Source organism: Mirounga angustirostris, unplaced genomic scaffold (assembly GCF_029215605.1).
Source record: "Mirounga angustirostris isolate CCGP_5_RB_7025 unplaced genomic scaffold, mMirAng1.0.hap1 SCAF_2, whole genome shotgun sequence".
NCBI classification, from domain to species: Eukaryota; Metazoa; Chordata; class Mammalia; order Carnivora; family Phocidae; genus Mirounga; species Mirounga angustirostris.
The window spans coordinates 20,471,296-20,482,239 of record NW_026991710.1 but is presented as its reverse complement, the minus strand read 5'-3'; the positions used below and the strand labels follow the sequence as shown (position 1 = coordinate 20,482,239).

The 10,944-nt window shown below is 40.3% G+C and overlaps 1 protein-coding gene across 3 annotated transcripts in view; it reads right to left on the bottom strand.

The window, feature by feature from the left end:
• Window positions 1–262: 262 nt before the first annotated feature.
• ZCCHC4 (zinc finger CCHC-type containing 4) overlaps window positions 263–10,944 on the bottom strand; it is a 51,535-nt gene continuing 40,853 nt past the window's right edge. For 2 of the 3 annotated variants that reach the window (XM_054508980.2, XM_045881375.3), the window contains one exon: window positions 7,150–7,552. In XM_054508980.2, coding sequence (XP_054364955.1) covers window positions 7,417–7,552 — 136 coding nt within the window. In that variant the 3' untranslated portion in view covers window positions 7,150–7,416. Of the gene's footprint in view, window positions 2,194–7,149; window positions 7,553–10,944 lie in introns of those variants that run through there. The other variant, XR_010409325.1, reaches the window with a different exon arrangement.

The following is a 10,944-nucleotide window of genomic DNA, read 5'->3' as shown; positions in this document are numbered from 1 at the left end:
CTCATTGAGGTTTTGTATTTCCCTGATGCCAAGTGATGTTGAGAACTTTTTCATGTGTCTGTTGGCCATTTGGATGTTTTCTTTGCAGAAATGTCTGTTCATGTCTTCTGCCCATCTCTTGTTTTTTGAGTGTTGAGTTTGACAAATTCTTTATAAGTCTTGGATACTAGCCCTTTATCTGATACGTCATTTGCAAATATCTTCTCCCATTCTGTCAGTTGTCTTCTGGTTTTGTTGACTGTTTCAGAGGCAACATTTCTAAGGTGAGAATGGACTTGCCTTTATTATTGATAAAATGCATTTTTAGGCATTATTTAATGTTCTGGGGTGGCAGTAATGGATAATCTGGATGCTGGGGTGGAGGGGAGATAGGGAGTAGGCAATATCCATCCACCTAACATTCTTACGGAAATCGAATGCCCATTTTCTTGAAACTTATCCTGATTATGAACCCTCATATAACACGAGAAGGACTAATAGGGGTATACACTCAGTGCTACCAGACAGAGAGTAGTGCATTCACAGAGAATTTCCCAGAAGGTATTATAGCCCAGGAACCAGCGTAGCAGTGGAGTTCCAGATGTGGCCAGGAAACAGATGATTTTATGTGGCCGTAGCACCTCATGTATACTGGTGGGACTGGGGGACACTGTAAATTATCCAAAGTAGCCATAGGACAAAGTAGCCACTAACACAGTGTTTCCAGCCTTTTCTTTTCCCACTGACCCATAAAAGATATTTTGGGCTTTACTCCTCTTCTTTGCCTTCCCCGTTCTCTAAGGAAAACATTGCTTTGGCAAATTGGTTTATACTTAGGCTTCTGTGGTACAGAATCAAGAGGAAAAGGGAAGAATACCCAGGTGCTTTTTAAGGAGGTAAGGGCAGGAGATAGAAATGGTATAGGATTGGCTTTTGAAGGGCCAGGCAGCTGTCAACAGATTTACAGGGGGGGGGGGGGGGGGGCGGGGTCCATATTGTTGGTTGCATCACACTGGTTCATTGGTTATTCAGGACCTGAACTCATGTGACAGGGGTGATGACTGCAGGTGTAAAGATGGGCAGGAAGACTAGTTAGGTGGGGATGGGGGAGGCACAATTCCAGACGTTTCTGAAGTAGAACACTAAGAACTGATTATTGATTAGACTGAGGGAATGAAAGCAAGGGAATAGTCAAGACTAAGTTTGGGATATTTGGGTATGCAGACTCAGGGAACAGAGAAATGGTTGTTGCTGGATCAGAGCAGAGGTAATGAGGAAGTATGAAGGGGAAGGGAGGGAAAGCAGACCAGAGAAAAGGAGTTGAGTGAGGACTATGTTCAGGTGGAGGTGTGGTGTGCAAATCTGTAATGACCAACAGGCACCTGGAATGGCAGGTTTGAAAGGGAAAAGTCAGGGCCTGAGCAAAGATGTGGGAGTCACTGTATACAAGAATGGGAGATGGAACTATGTGGGATATGACTAATCTAGGCCATGTGAGAGGCTGTTATTGTGAGAGGTCTATTTTGAAGTCATAAAATAGGTGAAACATACAAAATAAGAAATTGACCGAATTTGCTGGAAAGAGATAAATGTAGAAAATTGGTGTCAGAATCTCTTGCCCTACCATGATTGCATTTATTAGGTAACAAAAAATCCCAACTTAAAGTGGCAGAAGTAATAACTAGAATGTATTGGCCCGTGTAAATTACAAGTCCATAAGTAGGGCCAACTTCAGGTCAGGCTAGATCCAGCAACCTGGAGTCATCAGGGACCAAGCTCAGGGCGTACATCATCATAAGTCTGGGTCCCCATGTGGTCAGTGGAAAGCTATCAACAACAACTGGATCTACATGCGTCTGCATTCAGAGAGAGAACAAACACCTCTTCACCAATCACAAGGCTGAAGTCCTGAGTTTTGCTGTAATTAGACCAACCCCTATCATGAGCCTACCTGAAATCAGTCACAGGTAAGGGGTATGGAACTATGCCCAATAAAAAGTCCTCCCCAAGAGCTGAAGAGGATATCAGTCATCTCTCTCCCAAACCCCACGGCAGGCACACGATGGAGAGGATGGGAAAGATCCTGCTGATGCAACCAATCAACAGTGTTCAATAGGACAATCAATCACAATTACCTAAGTTTTAAGTACAAAAGGCATTTGGAAGACGGTCCATCCTGGCAGAGAGTCTAAATCCGGGGTGTTCTGTTTGTCTCTGCAAAAGAAATTCAGAGACCAGCTGATGAAATTCCAATCTGAAGAAAGAGGTTCTAGTAAGAGCTGCAGACCCAGTATTCATATGTCTAGAAATTTATTCTAAGGAAACAAAAGATTTAGTCATAAGAATGTTTAGCATAGGGTTGTTTACAAGAGTGAAAAAATACAAACAACTTAGATGTCCAACCATAAGAGATTGATTTAAGTCTGATTTCTCTGGTTTCTCCTACTCCTGGCCCCTACATTCACAGGTGAAGAAACTGGCCCATCTCCTCAGGCTCAGTTTCTTAGAGATCAGCAGCTAATAAACTTCTCATCTGCAGTAGTACGAAGCAACTAACTAGTGTGAGAATCTTGTGACTGTCCAGCTAATGGGATAAAACTCATCCCTCAGAGCTATGAGATCTGCTTGCTGTTGGGTGCTTCTTTCCCTCAGTCTTGCTGAGTTAACATTTATACTAAATCGCCTGAAATCCAACTGTCAAGATCTTATCTGCACTTGATTGCAATGACCTTCTTGGCTGACCCTTGACTAATTTGACCCCTATCCTAATGTTCCAATTAAAATCACATCAAATTAAGTGAAATTGGATTTTCCTTTGCAGTCTGTGCAAGCTTTCCTTACCTAGGCAGCTCTAAGCATATTAGCTTCGTCCTCATGTGGCACAGTTAAGGTTTTGAGACCTCAAGCAGTATATGACATGGCATTTCTATTCACTCAGTCCCGATTTACGAGCAGCTACCACTTGGTGGGTGGGGAAATGTGTCAACCTGGCCACCCGCTTCCCGGGGTCATGGCGGGGGGGGGGGGGGGGGGATTGGTGAAGTCACGTGGGCAGCAGTTGGTTGTCTTGGACATTACTGTGTGCAATGCACAGCTCTAGGAGCTAGAGAACACACACCACGGTGCCTGCAGGCCCCTGCTACCAATGAGCTTCTAATCTGTACAGGGGAAACAAGCACAAAAAGGTCGATCTAATACAGAGCATACTTTAAGTACCTTAAAAGAAGGAGAAATGAAAAGACACACAAACACATTTTTATTTCACTGGCAAGAAATGTACTATTCCAGTGGAGACACCAACAAGGACATTGTGAAGGAGACAGCATCATACCAGGACCTTTTGTGGGCTGGGATTTTACTTTAAAAATTAGTCAAACTTCTCCTAGATGCCTAGTATTTTTTAGATGACTTTGAAGGGACCAGACATCAACCTAAGTGTTTTTCTTAAAATAACCCTGGAAGCTGAATTATTCTAAGCTTAAAGGCTGTCAATCTTGCTCACACAGCACATCCCAACCTTAAACACACATCTAAACCCTCAGTATCAAGACAGTCTTCCTACTGACTCTAAATATCTGCCAATATTGTTTAGGTCTGTTTTCCTTTTTTTCAGTCCTTATAGGAAAAAAGACCAAGGGGAGCCTGGGTGGCTCAGTCGGTTGATCTTGATCCGGCTCTTGATCTCAGCTCAGTTCTTGATCTAGGGGTCATGAGTTCAAGCCCCACATACTTAACAAAAATAAATGAATAAAAATGAAAAATAAATACAAGAAAGAGAAAAGACCAAGTCCTCTCCATATCTTAGGCATGCCTACTGTTAAGAACTGACTTGTATCCTCTAAATCCAGATGCTGAGGCCCTAGCCCCCAGTACTTCAGAAAGGGACTGAATTTGGAGATGGGCCTTTAAAATGGAAATTAAGGTAAAATAAGGCCATTGAGTGGGCCCTAATCCAATCTGACTAGTATCCTTATAAGAAGAGGAAATTTGGACACACAGAAGAAACATCATGGGAGGAGTGAGAAGGTAAGCTAAAGAGAGAGGCAGCAGAAGATCCAAACTTGCCAATACCTTAATCTTGGACTTCCAGCCTCCAGGACTGGGAGAAAATAAATTATTGTTATTTAAGCCACCAGTCTCTGATACTTTGTTATGGCAGCCCTAGCAAACTAATGCACCCACCATCTGGAAACTTCTAGAAAATTCCACGCTTTCATCAAATTTTTATTGAGCACCTATAATGCATGAGAGATATAAGATGGTATAAAATGGGTACTGACATTAAGAAACTGAAATCTTTGGGGGAAGTAGAATCTGTAAATCTAATTACAGAATAATACACAAAAAGTGCCTCAAATGTGGTTGCAGAACACCCAGGCTTCAGAGAGGAAGGTACCGGCTGGTAGCGGGGACTCAGGCAAGACTTCCCAAAGAGAGTGGGACTTGGGCCAGGGCCTGAAGGCTCCATAAGACTTTAATAGATGGCATATGGAGGAAACACTCCAAACAGAAAGAAGAGGGTGAGATGAAAACAGTGGGGCATACTGAAGAAATAAATCAGTCTAAATATCGAACTAAATGTAAGAAAAACCTAAAATCTGATCATTCAGGGCCTACAAAGTAACTATGGATTTCCTCAAATTTTGTAACCTAAGCAAGAAGGGTAATGAAATTTAGCTGTAATAATTTAAGAAAAACATCCTTTTAAAAAGCTTAGAAAGTTTTATGTGTCGAATTTAGGGATTTTCCTCTATTACTGTTTTGACTAGGTATCTTAATGTTCAGATATGCAGATTTCTAATTAGAACAAATGACCTCATCTCCCATCCCACTTTACCTCCCAGAGACATTTTTACATCCTATTAGTTTACTCCCTGAGAAAAGAAAATCCTTAAAATTAGTATTAATTGAACAAAGAACAGAATCACCAAACTTCTTTTTTTTTTTTAAGATGTATTTATTGTCAGCAGGGGTGGGGGGTGGGTAGAAGAGGGAGAGAATCTCAAGCTGACTGCCCGCTGAATGCAGAGCCCAACACAGGGCTCAATCTTACAACCCTGACATCATGACCTGAGCCGAAATCAAGAGCTGGACGCTTAACCAACTGAGCCGCCCAGGGGGCCCCAGAATCACCAGATTTCTTATTTTTAACTTCCTAAGCAGTTAAAGTTTTAAAGTAAATAATTCCTGATTATAAGTAATACCCTATTTCAATTCTAAGGTGTACTCTTTTTTTCACATTTCAGTATTTCTGAAACAGGATACCCCTAAAATTTAATATACACAATTAATGAGCTATGGCGTTTCTCCCCCTGAAAGGCTACAATCACATCAACAGTGCATTTTACAACTGATGGTACCTCAGAACTCAGGAAATGGGGCGATGATAACCCCGGGCCAGCAGGACCCAGTTCTTCAGGAATCATGGTCCCTCAAGTGTCTGAGTTTCAGGGGAGATTTCAAGAGATTTTACCATGGTTTTGGGGGACACCATGAAAGTCAGGTAAAGTCTAGGCCTGTGGTTGAATCGGGGGTGGGAGGGAACACTCACAATGATTCTGCAAAAGGTTCATGTCTCACCCAGTCACCTCTGAATCCACCCCTCTGATCACCACAGCAACCCACGTGGAAAAGGGGGCAAGGGAAGGGTTTTCTGATGCTTGTTAAATCCAGGGGGCTTAGCTCATCTTTTGATGTCGCCAGATATACGCCCCTATCCACTGATCAGGGCCACGCTTGTGCCTTCCACATCAAGCATCCAACAGTCCTAACTTTAAGACCAGATGGAATTTCCAGGCCAGATGGGGTACAGCTCTTGTACCTTCACTCCCAGGGCTCTAGCTAAGCCCAAGCAAGCATGCCTCCAAACCTGCTCTAAAGCAGCTGTTTGGGAATAAGAGAAAAGTCATTATGCAAATGTAAGCAATTCAAAAGTATGCAATCTGAAGGCGATCATGTCAGGTACCTAGCAGAGAAATGGGGAGACGAACTGTTTGTTCTCAGAGTTCAAGCCCAGTCCCTTCCCGGCTATGATCCTGGACCACCAGATGATTACCATGAGGGCTCCAGCTATCTGCTGGTTAACATTTGTTAACATTTTCACCAACACAACTGAGAGCCAGGCACATGTGCCTCATTTAACGTCACCACCACGAAAACAAGCCTGTGGTATAACTACTGTTATATAATAAAATAATTACATAATAATAACAAAGAAACAGGTTGCCAGTGAATGACCTGGTCAAGGACATAGAGTCAGGAAGGGTTCGTCCCAATAGGGATGAGAGGTTTTAATCCCCAAACTCTTCTGCCTTCTGCTATTACTTTTACAAAGAAATAACCTTAACTGCTTCGGTTAAAAGACACTGAGATGACAGAGCAAGTCATAATTCTAAATGTCTCATTCATCCTACAACATTTAAATGACTCTATTCCATCAAAGGACACTGTAAAGAAGTACTTGAGAAACAAATATTTAGTAATAAAATCATAATTATAATCTTCATATCTTTAGCTTTGTCAAAACTCTTCCCATCAGGGGCACCTGGGTGGCTCAGTCGTTAAGCATCTGCCTTCAGCTCAGGTCATGATCCCAGGGTCCTGGGATCGAGCCCCGCATCGGGCTCCCTGCTCCGCGGGAAGCCTGCTTCTCCCTCTCCCACTCCCCTTGCTTGTGTTCCCTCTCTCGCTGTGTCTCTCTCTGTCAAATAAATAAATTTAAAAAAAATCTTTAAAAAAAAAAAAAAACTCTTCCCATCATCTTCGTCTAAAAATAATTGTTCAGGGGCGCCTGGGTGGCTCAGTTGGTTAAACGACTGCCTTTTGCTCAGGTCATGATCCTGGATTCCCGGGATCAAGTCCTGCATTGGGCTCCCTGCTTGGCACGGAGTCTGCTTCTCCCTTTGACCCTGCCTCCTCTTGTACTCTCTCTCTCTCTCACAAATAAATAAATTAAATATTTAAAAAAAAATAAAAATAATTGTTCATTGTACTTTTCTTTGCAAGTGGTGTTTAAGTCATCACACAATGTTTTGATATTTAACTTAAAACATTTCTGGACCTAATTTAACATACGTGTGTTCAATGTAAACAAGACCTCAAGTTTTCACTTTCATTTTTCTTCTGACATTTTCTGCAAAAGAACATGCATGCCCATTTTTCAAAAGAGGCCAAAATCATGTGATTGGGTGAGATTTTAAGGGAGAAAAAAAGGCACACAGAGAGATCTGGTCAACCAGTTCAGGATGGAACACCTCCCCAGGTCCCCAGAGAGGCTGGAGAGGGGTCCATAAACCAGCAAATACCACCTACCTATTATCTGCCTTAGAAAGGTGCATACCTTTGAAAGCGACAGAATTTAAGTCCAGTGTGGCACTTGCAGAAAATGGCATCAAAGGTTGGACTATAAATCTTTCTTATTCTCAAGTCACTGGACATTTAAGAGCAAAGATATTGATGGGCTCTTTCTCTCTTGTTCTTCTTCCTTGTAACAGATGTATGATTCATGGATTGTCCTTTAGTGGTCCCCATTTTCATCTTATTACTTTTTCTTTGCTTCTGCTTTCTGACAGCTCTGAAAAACAAGGTGCTAAATTATTTTGTAGAATAAGCATAGTGAATTATGTAATTATGTTGGAATTTAATGAACCAGCTGACCAAATAAGAAAACAGAAGGAAAAGAATTTACTGTATCATAAGCATAAATCCTCAGGATCCTAACCATAATAACAAGGAGACAGTGAGAGGCCTGACGAAGCAAAATGCTTGAGTAAAGAAATTTCTTTGAAAGACAGTTACCACAGATTTATTTGGGACAAACCCACCACAGAGGTAAAGAGTCAAGCCAGGAAAAACCACTGCTGTGCTGAACCGTATGGCAGCCTCTAGCCCAGTCCGTGTGGCAACAGAGCACCTGGGATGTGGTGAGAGCGAGTTAGAAGTACTCTGAATGTAAAATGTACACCAGATGTTGAAGAAAGAATGCAAAGTATCTTGTCAATAATTTGTATGTTGATTGTGTGTTCGAATAACATTTGGGATATATATTATTTAAATTTTAAAAATAGGAAAGCCAATGAGTTAGGAGGTTTCCTTGCTATTGTTTTGGTTTCAGTACATCTGTACTGCTCAGCTCCGCACTTCAGTCTCCAAATCCTTGAATGACGTTTTTCAGGAAAAGGACCGATATATTTGCCAGTTAGCAGAGGCAGAGAAATGAAATAGCACAATGGAAAAATGGACAACACTTACAAAGGCCCATCTTATAAGCCCTACCACTAATTTCCCTTTCCCCAGTAGGTCTAAAAGTCTGGACAGGTGCCACACAGGATGTCCACGTTTTGTGGTCTTTGTCTTCTTGAAAGACTAGCTTCACAATGAACGAGTTGGAACTCACACTCTAAAGACACTAAACCACACCAGAACAAAACAGATCCTTAGCTTCTGGTGCTCTCTGAACTAGGTTACAGACGATCTATAGCTGAGAAAGATTACTGGTCTGTTCATTCACTTTCTCCAAGCTAGCAGTATCATGCAATTTATCATACGGCGAACCGAGGAGAGGGCTGGGGCTGCCAGCACCAGCAAACCTGGAAAATCCCCACGGGTAACTGGCGACATCATAGATTCACTTCTCCTAAACCACAAGTCCTGGGGAAAAGCTTACTCTTTATCTTTCCAGGACCCAAATCTGCGATTCACAAGCAGAATATAGTCCCTCGATGGAGCAAACTCTGGCCTCACTTTTGGTTCACACAACATACATAGTAAGTGTTGGAAATACAAAAATGAGTGGGCATCATCTTTGACTCCAAGAATCTGGGAGACTGAGACAAGGCAAATGTCACCTTTCATCTTCCTTCCTCCAACTCTTTTTCTGGGGAAGAAACTGAGGCTATGAAATCCTCCAATGAGGAAGTAGCAGAACCATCTTGATTCTAGAACCTGTGCTCTTAATTACCTTGATACTATATACTCTGCTATAAGTTATTCAGATATGTAACATGCTAAGCATATTGTAATCACTAAACAAATATTAGCTATTATTAGGGGCATCACATGACTATTCTTCAGAATTTTGCTTGACAACTTTCCATTTTTCCATATTTAGGTTTTGGATTATAGACTACCAGTTCAAAAATAAAACAAATACCACAGCCATCTTTATACTCTTCTGGGTATGTTATATAAATCTCCTTTCCCTCCAGCCATTATTTTAAGAAGGCTAATGTCCTGATAAGTGATGATTTAGCAAATTTAATGAAGTAGAACCTCTTGATGGCACAATCAATGAAGCTGTGTGTGTATGTATACAAAATTTAAACACGTTTTCTTTGGCTTTTCCACTTATAAGAACTAAACATGAACCAGATCTCACTAGTGGATATGTAAACAAAAGCAAAAGAAAATATTCATTTTAATATGAATAAACAAACTTTCCAGAGATGGAGTCTGTCAACGGAGTATAAATTGAACTGCCTGAGTATAAATCAATTCATTGTTTTGTTTTGCCTTAAAATTGAACTGACCTAGTGTTTGTCCTCTAAATTATAGGTATTCGTGTAATGATAAAAATGATTAACCACAAGAGGGAGCCAGCACCATTCCAGTTCAGGAGAAAAGGCAAACTAAACTCAAGAAAAACAAGTTAATATAAGACAGCTATGAGGTATCTTCTATGCCATATATGCTAAAAAGATGATTAGAATTATTTTTTACTATTGTAAAGAAAAAAAAAAAACATTTTGCCTTGTCAATTTCATTAGGAAAATTTTTTGAAAGCAAAACCTGAAGGTAACTGTTCACAGGAGTTTAGGAGTCTTTTCTGAGAGAAAAAAGTAATACTATTTAAGATTTTTCAGGTATACCGCATCCTAATGGATTTGCTCCTTGAATTAAACTTGATAAAATCTAATACTGAAAGATACTAAATGGTTTCCTTCAATGAAAACAACAGAATACCACCAAGCCAACTAGCCCAGGCCATGGAGGACCAACAAAGAGCCTACAATACATTACCAAAATACTAATTCAGTTTCCCTGTATCATAAGATCACAGACTGAAAGTCTGAGCATGTCACTAACTCTGTCTGCAACCAGAATTACCCTGTACCTGGTGCAACAATCCCAGACCAATAGCTTATTAGGTGGTCCTCTATTCTTAAAGGTTTCTAAGAAAAAATCTCTTATAGGATTCTTCAATACAGTTCTTAATTTAGAAACTTCCATTTCTACCCTGGATTACTTAGTGGAAATAATTGTCTAAAGTAAATGTGATGAAAAGTAATGGAAAAATAAAACAGTAGGTAGAATTCAAATGGCTGGGCCTTAATGGGAAAAACTAATTGCCACTGACCAAAAAAAAATGAACAAATGGAAAAGAATTCTAATACGATCATAAATAGTTACAGTAACATCAGATATTTCTAATACTAAGAAATTATTTTTATCACAAGTTATAAGATAGCTCAAAAATTTTATGCTGATCCCAATTCTCACATAATGTTAAATTTGGCTATCTGGTTTTCATAACAATAAAACAAGAAGTCTCAACTATCATCCCTTTTAGTTTTTTTTTTAAGTGTAATTATTCAAATGAGCCCAGCTGAAATAGCAATGGTTTTTCTAAATATGCTGTTGTCATTGGTATAACTTTGTTCTGAGTGATAACCAACACCAAATATTGGTGGAAGAAGTGAAAATAAGCATAGAAAAAAATAGTAAAAATTAAAATTTTACATATTTAAATACTCAATGTTTTTTAGAAGTCTGATATAATTTAAAGAGATAACTTCATTTTCCGATGTGTTCACTGTGGGATTACACACTACATTCCACCTGAAATGCCTTCTCCAGCCTTGCCTGCTGTCACATGTCTGCATCTGATCTGTCCCGACTTAAATATCATGTCCATCAATAGAGGCTGGACTCTCTCCCCACAAACTGTAATTTCACATGAACCACAGG